The 19,661-nt window shown below is 46.7% G+C and overlaps 1 protein-coding gene across 1 annotated transcript in view; it reads left to right on the forward strand.

Moving 5' to 3' along the window:
- Positions 1-8,451: 8,451 nt before the first annotated feature.
- GCH1 (GTP cyclohydrolase 1) overlaps positions 8,452-19,661 on the forward strand; it is a 31,206-nt gene continuing 19,996 nt past the window's right edge. The window contains exon 1 of the mRNA XM_084631534.1: positions 8,452-9,082. Within this exon, the coding sequence (XP_084487660.1) occupies positions 8,755-9,082 (328 nt within the window). The 5' untranslated portion in view covers positions 8,452-8,754. The remainder of the gene's footprint in view (positions 9,083-19,661) is intronic.

The raw sequence follows: 19,661 nt of genomic DNA on the forward strand, positions 1-19,661 counted from the left end.
ATGAATTAGCAAACTGGCGGCCATGATGGCTGACCCCTCCACTCCATCTTCCACAAGGACAAGGTCTCCTTACACCTGCACCCCAAATTCATTCCTAAGGTGGTGTCTGCATTCCACCTCATCCAGTGCATCCGCCTCCCAGTCTTCTATCCCAAATCCCAGACCTCCCACAGGGACAGAACACTGCACTCTCTCGACATCTAACATGCACTGGCTTTCTACCTCCAACGCACCCATGCCTTCTGGGTTTCGCCCAAACTCTTCGTTGCCATTGCCTAATGTTGCAAGGAACAAGCCCTTTCCTCACAGCACATCTCCAAATGGATATCCCATTTCATTCACAAATGCTACACTCTCTCTAATGTCACTCCACCTCCTAGAGTCACTGCTAACTCCACGCGGGTGCAGATGGAGGACATTTGCCGGGCAGCCATGCGGAGCTCTGTCCAATCTTTCCCTTCTCAGTACACCATTGCCCCAGCAGCAGCTGCAGATGCAGCCATAGGCAGTGCCGTACTACAGACTGACTTCTTGCAAGTCTTTGCACTCCACACTGATCACTGCTTCCTACTCACCCACATTTTGAATGCATATAGGGACCATCACTTGAAGAAGAGAAGGAGATTACTTACCTGTAACTGGAGTTCTTTGAGATGCGTGATTCCCTATTTGGATTCCAATACCTCCCTCCATCCCCTTTGCTATAGACTACACTGCTTAGCGGTAAAGAGAGATACTGGAACGGTGTCACCCTGCATGGCCTCTTATAGCCTCGCCTGGAGACACAAGGAGAACACACATGCATGTCAATGGACACTGCTATGAATCATTCCGGCGCATGGCATGCATGCCCAAGTTTGGAATCTAAATAGGGACCACAGATCTTAAAGAACCTCCAGTTACAGGTAAGTAACCTTCTCTTTTCAGCCTGTGGTCCATGGATCTCGGGGAGTGGGGGTCCGCAAACTATGTCTCCAATTTCCAAAGGGGTCCGCACCTCCATTTGAAATTTTTTAGGGGTGGGCAACTGAAAAAAGGTTGAAAACCACTGAACTAGATCATTCAGCCCACATTTTCACTTTGAACAACCAACCCACAGCCTTAATCCTGCCCCTAAATATGACCTTGCCAACACATGCAGACTTCAGTACTAACGTCTTCCTAAAACCGCCAAATGTGAACAATCACTACTACAGAGCATCCATTCACACAACTCTCCTTCAACATGGCAGAGAAACCTACTGTCGACTACTTGCAATCTGATCCCCCCCAACTTCACTTACATGTGTAAGCAGAGTCAGGATGAGCTCTACCCTGACATCTGGTGGCAAGTTGTGGCGGGTTTTGGAAATGAACTTCAGGGGCTGATCTCATTTGCATAGGCACACCTACCCCACCTAGATGGTCACTTTGGCTGCTGTAGGAGCCCCAGTTTCTCTGTTATTGGGGCAGGAAGAATAAACTGTTATCCTGATTATGTGAATCAAGGACAGTGGAACTGTACTTGGCATTTTGTTATGATGGAGGGACTCGCCATCAACTAAGAAGCACTCGCTAGGCTAGGGTCATGGGTTCCAAAACCCAGTGAATTGAGAGAGGTTGGGGACAGGTATAACTTAGATAATTTTTTCATTTCAAGGTCTAAGAGACACAGACAAGGTTTTCATCTCGAGGCTAAAAGACCAAAAACATCAAGACACTTGATCACAGCCCTTGATAGGCCAGCTTACACTTGATGGTGTGGGCCCCTGGTGAGGGCCCTAAATGCCAATTGCACCTTCTCCTCCCTCCACTGTGGAATATCAGAGCTAGTTTTGATTCCATTAGGAGTCTAGTTACAGGCTGCTGAGCTGAATTCACTTTGGGTCAATGATGCACCAGCACTGAGGCTTCCCTACTACAAGCTGAAATCACTAAAGAGCTAAAATCACTGAGTGCTGTGTTAAAGGGGCGGGGGGGGGCTGAAGATATATTGCAGAGAGGCTCAGGGGATGGCTGGTGGACCAGTTCGCGGGATGGCTGGCGGAACAGAGCAGTTCGCGGAACAGCTGGTAGAGCAGAGCAGCTGGCAGAGTAGTTTGCAGAACGGCTAAAGCAGTTCACGGGATAGCTGGTGGAGCGGAGCAATTCATGGGGACGGCTGGTGGAGCAGAGCGGAGCCCCACGGAGGGGCGGGGCAGTTGGCTTTGGACAATGTAAGGTGCCCCTTAACTCCCCCCCCCCCGATTTCCACAGAGGCTGGGAGGTAAAACTCTGCAGATAAACTTTCAAACTTTGGGGCTGCACTGACCAGGGACAGATACTTTTGGGACTTTGGGTGACTTTTGGGTTGCTGGACTCAAGAACCAAAGGGAAAGGACATGGCCCAATTTGCTTGGGATGGATTTTTGCTCATGGGTTGTGTTATGAATCCTGTTGGTAGTATTTCCGCAACATAAAGCCACGTTGTTTCTCTCTGTTATTAAAAGGCTTTTGCTGCACTCCGCCTCTGTGCTTGTGAGAGGGGAAGTATTGCCTCTTAGAGGCGCCCAGCGGGGGTGGTATATATTTGTCCCAGGTCACTGGGTGGGGGCTCGAGCCGGTTTTGCATTGTGGTGTTGGAATGGAACCCCTCGATACTGAACCTGGCCCTTGTTGCTGTCAACTCTGATGGGCAGAAGGGTTACACACACAATACCAAACCACCCTCAGAGCTATGTCCAATGTAACTCATGAAAGCCATGCCAGCTCCCTAGTACAGTAAGTGCACACACTGGATCAGTTAAGGCTGAAGGGAGCTAGGTAGGAGAATTGATGAGTGGAGCATCCCTAGGGATGTTGAATGGTTTGCTGCCTAGATCTTTGCTCTTTAGTGTCTGTGGGGGTGGGCTCTGTAGTCAAGGAAGCAACCCTAATATAAAGCCAAGTCCCCATAGTGTGAATATGTTTGTTCTTACCAGGGATGGTGTAACAAACGGAAATGCTTTATTGTATATTTGCATAGTATTCTGAGCAATTTGCAGGGAAGGGTGAGATGTTCCTGGAGCTCAGCATTAACGGTACAGGTTTCAGAGCGGTACCTGTGTTAGTCTGTATCAGCAAAAAAGAAGAGTCGTCCTTGTGGCACCTTAGAGACTTAGCCCTGGTCTACACTAGGACTTTAGGTCGAATTTAGGAACGTTAAATCGATTTAAACCTGCACCCGTCCACACAGTGAAGCCCTTTATTTCGACTTAAAGGGCTCTTAAAATCGATTTCCTTACTCCACCCCTGACAAGTGGATTAGCGCTTAAATCGACGTTCCCAGCTCGAATTTGGGGTACTGTGGACACAATTCGATGGTATTGGCCTCCGGGAGCTATCCCAGAGTGCTCCATTCTGACCGCTCTGGACAGCACTCTCAACTCAGATGCACTGGCCAGGTAGACAGGAAAAGAACCGCAAACTTTTGAATCTCATTTCCTGTTTGGCCAGCGTGGCAAGCTGCAGGTGACCATGCAGAGCTCATCAGCACAGGTGACCATGATGGAGTCCCAGAATCGCAAAAGAGCTCCAGCATGGACCGAACGGGAGGTACGGGATCTGATCGCTGTTTGGGGAGAGGAATCCGTGCTATCAGAACTCCGTTCCAGTTTTCGAAATGCCAAAACCTTTGTGAAAATCTCCCAGGGCATGAAGGACAGAGGCTATAACAGGGACCCGAAGCAGTGCCGCTTGAAACTGAAGGAGCTGAGGCAAGCCTACCAGAAAACCAGAGAGGCGAACAGCCGCTCTGGGTCAGAGCCCCAAACATGCCGCTTCTATGATGAGCTGCATGCCATTTTAGGGGGTTCAGCCACCACTACCCCAGCCGTGTTGTTTGACTCCTTCAATGGAGATGGAGGCAATACGGAAGCAGGTTTTGGGGACGAAGAAGATGATGAGGAGGAGGAGGTTGTAGATAGCTCACAGCAAGCAAGCGGAGAAACCGGTTTTCCCGACAGCCAGGAACTGTTTCTCACCCTAGACCTGGAGCCAGTACCCCCCGAACCCACCCAAGGCTGCCTCCTGGACCCAGCAGGCGGAGAAGGGACCTCTGGTGAGTGTACCTTTTAAAATGCTATACATGGTTTAAAAGCAAGCATGTGAAAGGATTACTTTGCCCTGGCATTTGCGGTTCTCCTAGATGTAGTCCTAAAGCCTTTGCAAAAGGTTTCTGGGGAGGGCAGCCTTATTTCGTCCTTCATGGTAGGACACTTTACCACTCCAGGCCAGTAACACGTACTCGGGAATCACTGTAGAACAAAGCATTGCAGTGTATGTTTGCTGGCATTCAACCAAAATCCGTTCTTTATCTCTCTGTGTTATCCTCAGGAGAGTGAGATATAATTCATGGTCACCTGGTTGAAATAGAGTGCTTTTCTTCAGGGACACTCAGAGGTGCCCGTTCCTGCTGGGCTGTTTGCCTGTGGCTGAACAGAAATGTTCCCCGCTGTTAGCCACAGGGAGGGGGGAAGGTTGAGGGGGTAGTCACGCGGTGGGAGGAGGCAAAATGCGACCTTGTAACGAAAGCACATGTGCTATGTATGTAATGTTAACAGCAAGGTTTACCCTGAAAGAGTGTAGCCACTGTTCTATAAAATGTGTCTTTTTAAATACCGCTGTCCCTTTTTTTTTCTCCACCAGCTGCATGTGTTTCAATGATCACAGGATCTTCTCCTTCCCAGAGGCTAGTGAAGCTTAGAAAGAAAAAAAAACGCACTCGCGATGAAATGTTCTCCGAGCTCATGCTGTCCTCCCACACTGACAGAGCACAGACGAATGCGTGGAGGCAAATAATGTCAGAGTGCAGGAAAGCACAAAATGACCGGGAGGAGAGGTGGCGGGCTGAAGAGAGTAAGTGGCGGGCTGAAGAGAGTAAGTGGCGGGCTGAAGACAGGGCTGAAGCTCAAATGTGGCGGCAGCGTGATGAGAGGAGGCAGGATTCAATGCTGAGGCTGCTGCAGGACCAAACCAGAATGCTCCAGTGTATGGTTGAGCTGCAGCAAAGGCAGCTGGAGCACAGACTGCCACTGCTGCCCCTCTGTAACCAACCGCCCTCCTCCCCAAGTTCCATAGCCTCCACACCCAGACGCCCAAGAACGCGGTGGGGGGGCCTCCGGCCAACCAGCCACTCCACCACAGAGGATTGCCCCGAAAAAAGAAGGCTGTCATTCAATAAATTTTAAAGTTGTAAACTTTTAAAGTGCTGTGCTTAAAGTGCTGTGTGGCATTTTCCTTCCCTCCTCCACCACCCCTCCTGGGATACCTTGGTAGTCATCTCCCTATTTGTGTGATGAATGAATAACGAATGCATGACTGTGAAGCAGCAATGACTTTATTGCCTCTGCAAGCGGTGATTAAAGGGAGGAGGGGAGGGTGGTTAGCTTACAGGGAAGTAGAGTGAACCAAGGGGCGGGGGGTTTCATCAAGGAGAAACAAACAGAACTTTCACAGCGTAGCCTGGCCAGTCATGAAACTGGTTTTCAAAGCTTCTCTGATGCGTACCGCACCCTCCTGTGCTCTTCTAACCGCCCTGGTGTCTGGCTGTGCGTAACCAGCAGCTAGGCGATTTGCCTCAGCCTCCCACCCCGCCATAAACGTCTCCCCCTTACTCTCACAGATATTGTGGAGCACACAGCAAGCAGTAATAACAGTGGGAATATTGGTTTCGCTGAGGTCTAAGCGAGTCAGTAAACTGCGCCAGCGCGCCTTTAAACGTCCAAATGCACATTCTACCACCATTCTGCACTTGCTCAGCCTGTAGTTGAACAGCTCCTGACTACTGTCCAGGCTGCCTGTGTACGGCTTCATGAGCCATGGCATTAAGGGGTAGGCTGGGTCCCCAAGGATACATATAGGCATTTCAACATCCCCAACAGTTATTTTCTGGTCTGGGAATAAAGTCCCTTCCTGCAGCTTTTGAAACAGACCAGAGTTCCTGAAGATGCGAGCATCATGCACCTTTCCCGGCCATCCCACGTTGATGTTGGTGAAACGTCCCTTGTGATCCACCAGAGCTTGCAGCACTATCGAAAAGTCCCCTTGCGGTTTATGTACTCGGCGGCTTGGTGCTCCGGTGCCAAGATAGGGATATGGGTTCCGTCTATAGCCCCACCACAGTTAGGGAATCCCATTGCAGCAAAGCCATCCACTATGACCTGCACATTTCCCAGGGTCACTACCCTTGATATCAGCGGATCTTTGATTGCGTGAGCTACTTGCATCACAGCAGCCCCCACAGTAGATTTGCCCACTCCAAATTGATTCCCAACTGACCGGTAGCTGTCTGGCGTTGCAAGCTTCCACAGGGCTATCGCCACTCGCTTCTCAACTGTGAGGGCTGCTCTCATCCTGGTATTCATGCGCTTCAGGGCAGGGGAAAGCAAGTCACAAAGTTCCATGAAAGTGCCCTTACGCATGCGAAAGTTTCGCAGCCACTGGGAATCGTCCCAGACCTGCAACACTATGCGGTCCCACCAGTCTGTGCTTGTTTCCCGAGCCCAGAATCGGCATTCCACAGCATGAACCTGCCCCATTAGCACCATGATGCATGCATTGGCAGGGCCCATGCTTTCAGAGAAATCTGTGTCCATGTCCTGATCACTCACGGGACCGCGCTGACGTTGCCTCCTCGCCCGGTATCGCGTTGCCATGTTCTGGTGCTGCATATACTGCTGGATAATGCGTGTGGTGGTTGATGTGCTCCTAATTGCCAAAATGAGCTCAGTGGCCTCCATGCTTGCCTTGGTATGGCGTCCGCACAGAAAAAAGGCGCGGAACGATTGTCTGCCGTTGCTCTGACGGAGGGAGGGGTGACTGACGACACGGCTTACAGGGTTGGCTTCAGGGAGCTAAAATCAACAAAGGGTGTGCCTGTACATCAAGGAGTATTTCAGGCAGGACTGCACAGAGGGTTCCAATAAGAAATGGTGCACCTAAGTTATCGTTGTTATTGGAACAAGGAGGTTAGCCTGGCCTCTGATTGATACATGGCTAGATTTACCTTGCTGCACCTTCTCTGTGAGTGACTGCAGTGTGATCTAGACAGGGAAGGAGGAAAATGAGTACAAAAATCTGGTCTATTTCTTGTTCTGACCCACTCCATCTATCTTTTACAGCTTTGGCTGGCAGCAGACGGTGCAGAAGGACTGCATGCCATCCACATCTCATGGCTGCTTGGCAGAAGATGGTACAGTATGACTCCTAGCCATCTTCATCTCTTGCCTGCCTGGCATAAGATGGTACAATACGACTGCTAGCAATCCTCATCTCTTGCCTGCCTGGCAGAAGATGGTACAGTACGACTGCTAGCAGTCCGTATCGCCTGCCCGCTCACCATAAGACGGTTCAATAGGACTGCAGGACTAAAGAGAATGACCTGGTCAAGTCACTCCAAATTTAGTCCCTGCGCCCATGTCTGCCCAGGCGCTCCCAGCCGATGTGGCCAGGAGCACCTCGGACACGACGAGGACGACTACCAATTGTATTGCACCGTCTGCTGCCAGAAGGCAATGGGTTGCTGCTACTGTGCAGCAAAGCCGTACCGCGTCTGCCAGCACCCAGGAGACGTAGGGTGACGGTTACCTGAGCGGGCTCCATGCTTGCCGTGGTATGGCATCTGCACAGGTAACTCAGGAAAAAAGGCGCAAAATGATTGTCTGCCCTTGCTTTCACGGGGGGAGGGAGGGAACGGGGGCCTGACGATATGTACCCAGAACCACCCACGACAATGTTTTAGCCCCATCAGGCATTGGGATATCAACCCAGAATTCCAATGGGCAGCGGAGACTGCGGGAACTGTGGGATAGCTACCCACAGTGCAACGCTCCGGAAGTCGACGCTTGCCTCGGTACTGTGGAAGCGCTCCGCCGAGTTAATGCACTTAGAGCATTTTCTGTGGGGACACACACACTCGAATATATAAAAGCGATTTCTAAAAAACCGACTTCTATAAATTCGACCTAATTTCGTAGTGTAGACATACCCTAACACATTTATTTGGGCACAGGTACTCCTCCTTCCATTAACTGAACCCTGGCCTTCGTCGCACGCTGCTGACCATGGGCTTCAGCAGTTTCCCCGAATCGATTGCCAAGGGCCCAGCCCCTGCAGCTGAAATGAGCAGCAGGATCCAGAGCCAGCCTGGACGGATAAGGCCCCTGGCTTGGGGCGCACTAGGGCTTCGGCTTCTGAGGCATGAGGCGCCCCCCGCAGAGCTACACCCCCCCACGGGCGGGGAGCCCGGTGACAGCGGGACCCGACCCGGCCACTCCCTTCCCCCAGCGCCTGGGGCGGGGCAGGGAACCTGTTGGGCAGCCGCTGCTTCCGTCTCCTTTACCCCGCGGGCCGTAATCCTCTTATAGGCGGCCGGGCTGCGTGACGCACGGGCCCGGGCGCCCAATGGGAGCGGCGCGGGCCCCGCGACGGGAGCCCGACGCGCTATAAAGAGGGGGACAGCGCCGCGAAGTGCGAGCCGAGAGCCCTGGACGCGGAGCTCGCAGGTCGTCCCGGCCCCGCGCGGAGCGCACGGACTCCCAGCCCCTCTCCCCGGGCCGGGCGCACGGAGGCCCGGCACTCCTGGGCGCAGACGCTCCCCTGTCCCGGGCGCGGGCCACCCCTTCCCCGCCGGGGCGCACGGACTCCCCCAGCGCCGGGCACTGCCTGGGCCCCCTCCCCCGAGGGTAGCGTGATTCTCTCCTTCCCAGCCCGACCCGCCCCCCAAGTCCCCGGCGCACGGACCGAGTCCTTGGGCCGATGGAGAAGGGGAAGCTGGGGGCGCTGCTGGAGCAGCCGCCGCGGACGGTGAGCTGCAATGGGTACGCGCTGCCGGAGGAGAAGCCGCCGCCGGAGAAGCCCCGCTACGCGCAGGGCACCAGCGCGCAGTGCCTGGACAGCTGGAAGGAGGAGAGGACCCGCAGCGAGGAGGACAATGAGATGAACCTGCCCAACCTGGCCGCCGCCTACACCACCATCCTGCGCTCGCTGGGCGAGGACCCCGAGCGGCAGGGGCTGCTCAGGACCCCTTGGAGGGCAGCCACTGCCATGCAGTTCTTCACCAAGGGCTACCAGGAGACCATCTCAGGTATGGGGTGCATAGGGGACCCCCATCCCATCTCAGGAATAGGAGGCGTGTACGGTGCAGGGGTGCCCCTGTCATCACTGTGGGAGAAGGGCGCAGGTAGCCCCCAAACCAGGACATTTGTCATTTGTGAGGACCCTATGGGTGTAAGATGTCTCCACTATCAGGAGGCCTGCTGAGATATTGAAGTTTGAGGGTGCAGGGCTCTACTCCAGCAACAGGAGAGCAGCAGGAGGGCTAGAGATGAAGTGGATGATACAGGGCTATTCCTAGAGGCTAGGGCAAAATAGTGCCCCTGAAAAAAGCAGAAAGAGTAAAACTTCTGTGTTAAATCCAGAAAACTTTCCTTATTGTAAACATTACACACCGCCTAAAACAATCCAGCTACCAGAGTAACGCATTCAGGACTCCTGACCCTGTGTAGAGATGAGGAAATACAGGAAAGTTGCCCTCAGTGTGTCATCCATGATGGAATCAAATAGGATGGTTCCGCCTCCTCCCCGCCACCCAACTCCAAGGTTTACTTTTGATTAAAGTTGGGTGAAATATCAGCTCCTTGCAGTAGTGGAGCAGACCTGTGCTCAATAAATCACTGAGGGAAAATTCTTGAAACACATCACTGCAGTAGCTTTCAAACAAAAACTCTGCTTCCTGCTGACTCAAACAGCTAGGGGAAAAAAGTGTGTCATTGATCCTCTGATTTCCTGCATGTTCCTGCTTTTAAAATGCTTTTAAAAATGTCTACTTCCTCTTATCAGGTGTGCCTCAATTGGAGGGGGGGGGGGAATGTCATAAGGATCTCCTGATGCCAGGAGACTTCAGGGTAGGTAGAGAAGGCAGTGCCTACCCTGATTTGACTGGAGTATATTGACCAGAGTTGCAAGCATGCACTGAACACATCTGACAGTGTTGTCTACTTACTCCCAGATATTGCCAGTTTCCACTGCATCATGCAGTGTGGGGTTTTTTCTTTTTGAAAGCTTGTGCACTTTTTTAACCCCGTTGGCCTAGTTGTCTGAGACTTGTGTAGATTTTGAGGCTTGCTCATCAGATTTGAGGTGATAAGCAAGCCAGAGTAAGCAAATTTAATATAAGCCTCCATGATCTTGTTTTCCTTAAACAGTTTATAAACTGAAATCTCTGATGTAATTTAACTGTTGTCTCATGACTGCTCCACTATAATATTGTCAGTTTAGTGCTACTTTATATTGACTTATCCAGGGTGTAGGTGAGAAACAGTGTAGCCCACGAAAGCTTATGCTCTAATAAATTTGTTAGTCTCTAAGGTGCCACAAGTACTCCTGTTCTTTTTGCGGATACAGACTAACACGGCTGCGACTCTGAAACCTGCTTTCTCAATGTTTCTCCTTTTCTTAGTCCCTAACCTTGCAAACTACTTGCAGCTAAATTTTCCAGGTGTCAACTTTAAACTCAAATAGTGCTGACTGGGCAAAGCAAGAAGGATATTGAGCCCTGGCCCTGCCGTCTAAACTCTCTGGTTAGAGACAAATTTTACAATGCCTGACCGTGTCTAGCACAGGGGTCCCCAACGCGGTGCCTGCGGGCACAATGATGCTTGCCGGGGCAGTTGTATGCGCCCGCAGGACACCGCCTGCCGAAATGCCACCGCGGAGCACGGCCACTGGAGAACCACCCGCCGAAATGCCACCGAGAAGCTTTGCTGTTTTTTGGCGGCATTTAGGTGGTGACGCTTCCCCACAGAAAGGTTGGGGACCACTGGTCTAGCACAATAGGGTCTTAACCTGAATGGGGACTCTAAATGCTACTTTAACACAAATCATAGTACCAGGGTTTGAAAATCTCACTGCTGCTCACCAGTCTCAAGTGAGTACATGGTAGATTAGCAATTTCTATAGGATTCAAGCATCAACTTTTTAAAAAGCCTTGTGATTGCAAAAGACCAAATATAAGCCAATGCAGTTGTCTTCTATGATCTACAGCTCCACTGTCTACTTTTGTTCATAGCATTGTCAAGCAGCAGTATTGTGAAACTAACAAGATCATGGTCAGTTTCATGGCTGCTATCCAAACCCTTATGGTGTCAGTGACACAGTCAGGAGCTGTGCCAATGGCATGCTGTTGCTGAATGGAAAAGCTGAGCCACAGCAGAGGCAGCAGGTACTGGTATTCTTCGCAAGGGAGGAGAAACCAAAAAAAGAGACTGGAGGAGAAAGAGGAAGGTTTGCGCCAATCTTCTTCTCTCGTACCAACTCCATTGCTGCTTTGATGGGGAGAAGGGACAAAAGCCATCTCCTCCCTTCCTGTAGCTAGAGGCACATGAATCTTACAGTAATTGCACCCAGATAATTATGTGAAAATGGAGGCACCCCAAAGGTTCAGTAACAGCACCCTCCCCTTGCCGACAGCCATGTGTGGCATATGGGACTGCACATCTCATTAGGCTATTGCCCTTGGACTTCACTAGTAGAACATTTCACCCTTGCCTTTCACTAGTGCATTTAGTCCTTCTGCTTGTAGGTATCTGCTACACTTTTCAAACCTGGCTTTACACCCACAGACTTACACATTGTTCCCCCACTCCTCCTTGATGAGGGGGTCAAAGAGTTAACTGAGCAAATATATAGATTGTAACTATATGTGTGTAACTTTCCTGGCAGTCTTGGCTTATTTCTTATTCTGTAAGAACACTGCTTAGGCAGAAAATCTTGAGATTTTATAAATGGAAAGTGTGAAAGTCCCACATCAATAATTAAAAAAGGAGGGGAAAAAGAGTATAACTGTTGCAAATGAAAACTTATCTGCATGCTGGTGCTGAATGCTGGGTCCCCGAGAGAGGTGTATAGATGTGGGTACTCACCTGGCTGTAACTCAAAGGCAGCTCAAAAAGAGCTAGTTTATTACAAGCAGCAAGGTGTGGAAAGATAAACCTGGAGGTGTCTGCAGTCCACTTCAGAGCTCCCAGTCAACTCCTAATTTTCCTCTTATCACCCTGCTTGCTGCCTGGTAGATGGTTCTCATTTGTCTGACTACAGGGCATCAGCCTGGGACCACCATGTAAAGTCAACTGAGATGTCCCATGATAGCCAGCTGTCTCTTCTCTGTGCCAGTGTCTAAACCCCACTCCTTGGGCAACATCCCTGGGAACTGACCTAATTTCTAGCTCATTCAGTAGCACTTCATCCCTGCTATGCCATCTGCTCCCTGGTGGATTCTGAATGGGCTGTCCCCATTCCCCATCTCACGAGGGAGCACCGCATTAGGCAGTTAGGTCACTACACTCCTCTCCCCAGTGTGGTGTCAGAGAGGGACCGGGGGAGGCTGCGTTGCAGCAAGGCATGTCAACTATTTAGTTGCTTGCCACTGACAATTTTTAAAAAACCAAAATACGACTTATTCTGATGTGGAAACTTTCTCATGTGTGACCCAACCATCTCCCTTTGGAGATCAGTCATAGAGCGGGTGGCACAGAGCTTTGGAGGATGGCAGGAAAAAAAAAAAACTTCATGGAAGACCCAGTTGGGACAATTTTCTGGCAGCCTCTCACATAAGGAGTGTCCTCCATGCTCTGAAGATGTGTTCATGGACAGGAGGGCAGAACTGGGTCAAAATATCTTGCAGAAGCTTCTGCACAATAACCAGACTTAGTGATGTGGCTTTGTGGCTTTATTTTTGGACTATTTTTCAAAGGCGAAATGAGGCTGCAGTGCGAATATGGTGCTCATTTCCCCCCTCCCCCCATCATAAGCGGAAGCATCATCATTTTCCAGTCGCTCCACTCCTCTTCCCCTCCCCATCCTCTCTCCCCCAAAGAACAACCCCTCTCATTCTCCAGTTGAAAGCAGACAGTCCTTCTCTCCCCCTGCCCCCCATTGGCTAGGTTGGAGAGGAAACTGTTGTGGCTGGGGGGTGAAACCTGTGGTTACCTGGCAAAATGTGCAGGTGCTGAGAAGACTAGACTTAGGAGCTGGCGCTGCTTTAACCTCCATAATGTAGATCCTTAAATGCAGTTATAAGAAGAAAGGTGCTATATTTAAAAAAAAAAACACAAAACTATTTATATCTAAACACTTCAGGGCAGGGACTGTTTCTTACTATTTTTGTACAGCTCCTAGCACAATGGAGCTTTGATCTTGTTAGGGCATCTAGTCCCAGCTGTAAGACACAGAGTGCGGATACCATCTTGTCACACTTCTGTGGCTGCAGAGAGCCAAATCCGAGGAAGGAATTCAAATAGCTACAAATAGTCCAAGTGTATGCAATATGACAACAGGGTTTTAAAATCGTAGATCTGAGTATCTGTATTTCTAGTTATACAATGGGATTTGTGATAGCTTATTTCTAAAGAAATTAGTCTTTAGTTTGCTGTAAAGATCCCAGAGAAAATTCTGATGTTCAATAAACTCAGATATCAAACTTAGTGAAGACCATATAGAGACTGTAAGGTCAGGAGACGTACGTAGTATAAAACATGTGCCAATGTATAAAATGTTCAGCTTAACTCTGTCTAGAAATGAAAATGGGGCATCATGTTGTTTTGTCTCTTTGATTCTGAATGCTATATATTAATCTTGAATTCTGAATTGGCTGAAAGAGGTGGGCAAAATCCAGAGTTTTCTGGCTAGCTATTGGCTATACCTCTGAATCTCCTTACCTACCCTGCAGCCACCTCCATCTCACCTGGTGAAATCAGAAAGGAGAAAGCAGGAGAGCTGTGAATGCAAGGTCATACGACTTTGTGTATGACTGGCGTTTTCCAAAGCTCATGTTTTAATGTATTTGGATTGTACAGTGTCATCTACCATTAGTATTTTCAAAGATTGGCCCACAAAGAAGAAAAAAGTACTGTGGTTTTGCCCTATTCTGTTTCTTTAGGGTGTGTAAGAAAGACCTGAAAGGCTTTAAGTATTTTTCTGCCTGGAAACTTATTCACCTTCTTGAAAGAGCAGAAACATTTAATCTTCTTGTCTTTGTTGTCAGACTTTTGTGATTCAAGACTCGATTGGGAGATTTTTAACCTTAACTGAAAAGCTTTTTTTAGCAAAGAGCTTTCTTTCAATTTTTTTGGTTTTAGCAACTATTAAAAATAATTAAAAAAAAAATTTGGAACCACCTGGATAAAACTGTCATGCTGTCTGGAGTGGTTCATGACCTTGAGTGTAAACCTCAGGGCAAACTATCAAGATGCAGGGCAGAGACCCCAAACTTACTGTGTGTTCTAGAATTAGATTTCACCGACCCAGTAACAAATGTGAACTCCTGTCAGTCTCACCGTGGAGTCACAGACAGTCCCTTTGGGCACTCCAGTCTATCTTGCCAACAAGGCAAACTGGACTTAGTGATAGTTGGTTGCCATACACCAATGGTAATCAATTCCTTTTTTTGTCAAGGTCCAAATTTCTTGGTTAAGTCCAGACTCCAGAGAAAATAATACAAAAATAATAACAATGATGATAATAAGTAAATAAAAAGATTTCACGGTCCATTCAAAAGCATCTGGTGGTCCTGATTTGGCCTGCAGTCTGCCTATTGACTACCCTGTCATACACCAAAGATTGCAAAAGATTCAAGGTGCTTCCAGTCCCAAGAGAACAGTCACATACTCCAGTTCAATTTGTACCTCATACCTCACACCAAAGACGAAGCTTGTATCCAATCCTATAGTAAACTGACTGAAGATTTATTAACTAGGAAAAAGAAATGAGTTATTGACAGGTTAAAGCAGGTAAGCATATATCCACAAATGAGTTACTGTCTATGGTTTTAAAAAGTGACAGAGCTGTAGTAACCTGTCCGCACAAAATGTCTTTTAGGGCTAACCCAGGCTGAGCCTGGGGATCTCTGCTGCTGTTTTCTAGCTCCAGCCCTATGAGATTTCAAATAGCAAAGACAGAGAGAAAATTTTCCTGTGTCCTTGTGTTATCCCCTTCTTCCAGCATTCAAGCCAACAGGACGGGGTTTCTTGCAGGTACCACCTTCATGGATGTCAGAGGGCCATTAACCGAGCCTTTGTACTGTGATGTTCCACAATGGCCCATTTAGTTTTGATAGCCCTCAATGGGTGGTGGACCATTCCTCCTGAGTGGGGCCAGGTCTACGCTACAGACTTATATCGGTATAACTACGTTACTGGGGGGAGGGGGTGAAAAATCCACATCCCTGAGTGACATAGTTATACCAACCTAACCCGCTGCGTAGACAGAGCTTTGTCAATGGGAGAACTTCTCCTGTCAACATAGCCACTGCCTCTCGGGGAGGTGGATTAACTACGCTGACGAGAGACGCTCTCCTGTTGGCATAGGAGCATCTTCTCGAAAGCGCTACAGCGACGCAGCTGCATCGGTGCAGCATTTTAAGTGCAGACCTGCCCTACGTTCACAGATGCAGAGCAAGCATTTTTACAGTTATCGAGCTTCCATGTCACCTTATAGCTGGGATACAGACATTACAAGTAACGTTTATGCATGTAACAATTTTACAAGCATTCCATGCAGTCTAAACGCTAAACATGTTCTTATAACTCTAATACCTACTGTGGACAATGCTACCATACAGGTGAGCTGGTCTGGTTTTGGCTGATGCCGACAGCCTTGGCAAGAGCTGGCACCTGGTCTGTCAGCGTCACAATTACCTCCCCTCAAGTAACCAAGTTTCACTTCCTTGATACCAGTGATACGTTAAACCTAACTATTTTTTTCATAGTCTGCCTGTGCTGGGGAGACAAGACATGGATTTGTGACAATGTAGGGAGGAGAAAAAAGTGTGTAAACACAGTTTGCCAAATACAAGCCTCTGTAAATCGTAAAAGAGAAAAATAGGGTAGAGGTCAACTTGTTTGCCTCGTTATAGGTTACCTTTGAGACTACCACTGTGTGCTTTCATGGCTACTTTGGTGGTAATGACTCTAGTGGTTTGTCCTGGCCTACTTCACTTATGCTTGTATTTAGTATTGATGTTCTGCAGTTATATATTATTGTACTTTAGTTAGCACAACAAGAAGAACAATTATAACAAGCATCTAATATTGATTCTAGTTTATGCATTGGCCCTTGCTTTGGAGTAAATGATTCTATACAGCTGATCTGTATTAGCTTGTTCTAGAATTATAGAAATGAGCTCCTATCTTATCTCTGACTTCTTCCCAATGATATGAAATCAATGAAAAGCAAATATAAAAATATCAGCACTCTGATCTGAAGTAAAATGGCCATCTGTAGAAAAACATTTTTTAAACTTCCTGTAGCAGTCAAAGTCAGATAGAAACTGGATTTTTAAAATCCTGTCTTAAATTTAATTAATTAAATAACATTTCTCACAAGACATAATCAGAGGGAGGGTCTGTTTGTCTACTAAATGGTTCTTGGAGTAAACTTAATCTAGAAAATTGTACATTTAATTAGATTTTCCATAAATAAAAGTAAAGGTGGGTAGTCTATCAGTAGCTGGTTGTCTTTAATTCAGTGTTTGTAGATCTGCTTCAGACTACCTGTCAAAAGTTCCCTTTTGTGTTGTGGGAGAAAAGGGGGACTCCTTTTATTACTTAAACTTTCTAGGAGGCTGATGTCTGTAAGGCTGTTAAACTATCAAACATTAACAAGTATATAACAGTGCAAACTTAAGAAAAAGCACACAATAAATGAACAAGAATAAGTGGAAATATCCTGTGGCAAGCTAACATTAAATTCTAACTAGAATTCTAAGTCTTCAGATTTGCTGAAATAACTTTTTCTAATTTAAACGGAAGGATGAGTATTCTGAAATGGTGAACTTCAACAAAGCTGATTTAAAAAGATGAGGTGTAACTAGTTGGTTCTTGCCCAGCAATCCCACAGCAAAAACCAAGCATTGGCATGAATAAATACCGGGCATTTGCAGAAGGAAAATAACTTGTTTACATTTGAATACTGAAGCACTTTAAATAAAACAACATGTTCATTAAGGGCTGCAACTACTGTAAAATGGTGCTAGTCACGCACAGCAAAAGCCTTGCACACCTTTTGTTGAACAGAACAGCTCTAAAATATGGCAGTGCATTCAGTTTGTCTTTCTGCTAAAGACAATGTGTTAACTTACTCTGTGCTGCCTCAAAGGTATTAATTGAAGAATCTTTATTTGAATTTTAAAAAAACAACCTCATGAGATACAGTTGCACATATTTTTAGATGCAATTGTTCAGTAGCCCTACTTTCCTCGACGTTTGTTTTTGTTCAGATTGTTACACCTGTGACTTTTGTTTTCATTTAACCCTAATTACTCAGTGACCCTGTACTATAGATCTCTCATTTTAAGGCAAAACCAATAACATCTGACATTATGCCCAGTACCAATAGACTAACTTCTGTCAAATTGTGTACGGCTTGGATTTCTTCTTTCGGATGGAGAGTACTGAATAAATACCACCTTACTGCTATTTTCCTTATCTTTTGTCTGTGGATTTGGTATTTTAACTGGTGACAGTGGTGGGGATAAATTCATAAGTTCCTGAAGCTCAGTTGGTTTGCTGAGGAGTGTCCTTGCTAAACATCACAATGTAAAAATAGAGAATCTGAAGCTTAAACAAACAGACTGTTTGATCAGCCAAACCACCCTTTTCTAAAAGATGGTCGGTTACTCCATTCTGTTTCTGTTATTGGAGACAAAAGGTGTATTGCTAGATCTTAGTCCACAAACAATCTGTTCAGAATTAAACATCATTTGTAATGTACTGGCTAGATGGATCAAATAACACAACTTTTCAAAGGCTGGTTTTTACACAGACCTACACTGTTGTTTTCAAGAACAGTAAATTTCCAGCGGTGCATGTGGTTTGTTATGAAAGCCAGTAATATCAATTAACTTTTCTTGCCGGGACGCTTTCTTTCTTGAGCATGGTTACATAATAGGATCAACTTTCCTCCCCCCTGGACTATTGCACTAAGTCTCCAGGCTTTTTAACCACTTTTTTTCTCACTATTAATGCCCTCAAATTACACTTGTTTGGCAAAACTTCTTTGGGTTTTAGATATTAACTTAATTTTTTTAACCTCTTTATCTGTTTGAGGATCCTCCTTATTAAAGACTTGTTTGCTCTTATGCTGCCTTTCTAGTCCATTGTTTCAAACTTCTCTACCTTCCATCTCTAGTTCGCTGTTTAATGGTTCCCATGATATTATGGTAACGTTATGAAAACCTTTATTGAAATCTTGATACATTTTAATGAGGCTCTACATAATCCTGCTTTCCCTCATATTAATAAATGTATCAGTAAAAAACCAATTTAAGAATTTTGAAATCTTAGTTACATCTGAGAATCTGTAATAACTGTGATCTTTCATATGAATAGACTCCAATCTCATGGTGTATGCAGAATACATTGATAGGAAACCAAATGAATCTGTTCCAATGACACGCAGTAATGTTATTTAACTGATTTTGACTTTTCTCTTCTCTTTTTTTGCCTTTTTAATATATCAAATTATTCTTCAAGCTTTGCTTTTGCTAACTGAGGGGTTAGCCCTTGTTTCTGAAACAATTAATTCCATCTGGGGTTGAGCACACAATTCTAGTCCTTATGAGAGATAGAGATGACAGACAAACTTTTATAAGAACCTGTAGGTAAGATTTCTTCCTTTAGTTTCAACTCGGCAGGAATATATGTGAGGGGAACAACGTGGATTTGATGCCTATTTAATCCTTGTATTGCTTCCTTTTTAGTTCTGTTGTCTATTTAAGCAGCAGTGTTTTCAGCCCATGCTTCCTTTAATTTGGAGCCTCTTTCTTTATTAAAGGTTTCTTGAAACTCTGCATCCTCCAGAATCCCTTCCTTCTGAAAACTTAAGCATTAAAATGCCACGACACAATAAACTCTCCGTATATGGCTGAGAATTATTACTGTTCACTCTGATTCAGTAAAAAATATATCAGAATTCTGACACGGTGTATCTTTCTCTTTTTGATATTAAAGGCCACCATAATTTTCATGCCTTGCCCATCAATAATATTTTCCTTAACTGCAATCATTTCCTAACACTAATACCTGGATAGAATGACGATTTCAACCTTGGATTTATTTTTTGCTTTCCAATAGCAATTTAGGGTTTTAGAAGCATTCTGAAATTACATTAGTTTCAAATCAATACGGCTGGTGTTTCCACCCATGCCCAGTGCAGCTGTAGCGTGTGGCCATATCTTGTGCATTCTTTTGGGTTTTTTTTTGTTTTTTTTTTTTTAAAGTCTATCATTCCTCATCATTGAACACAATCAAATCTTACCCCCCACAGTTCTGTCAAGGTGCCTTAATCTTGACCTGTACAGACCACACCTCTTTGGATGAAGGTAGTTCACATGCGCTCCTTGGCCTCTGAGATTGCTTGAACAGTGTCAGTTGGATGTGGACACCCTCCTCAGTCCAGTTCCTATGACTGAAGGTGAAGCCTCAGATGTCTTTGAACCAGTCACCCACAGGAGAGATTGATTGTCCTGTTCTATCCTACTTGCCCTGGAACATGTTAGACTGACTAGATTAAAGATGCTTGTCTGAATCTGAGGACACCTGTTACAGACTACTGGACTTTTCTGTGTGTGGTTCTTGCCTTCTCAGTCTGTTTTAGAACAAACCTACTTC

This window comes from Lepidochelys olivacea (assembly GCF_965140295.1).
Source record: "Lepidochelys olivacea isolate rLepOli2 genome assembly, chromosome: 6".
Lineage (NCBI taxonomy): Eukaryota > Metazoa > Chordata > Testudines > Cheloniidae > Lepidochelys > Lepidochelys olivacea.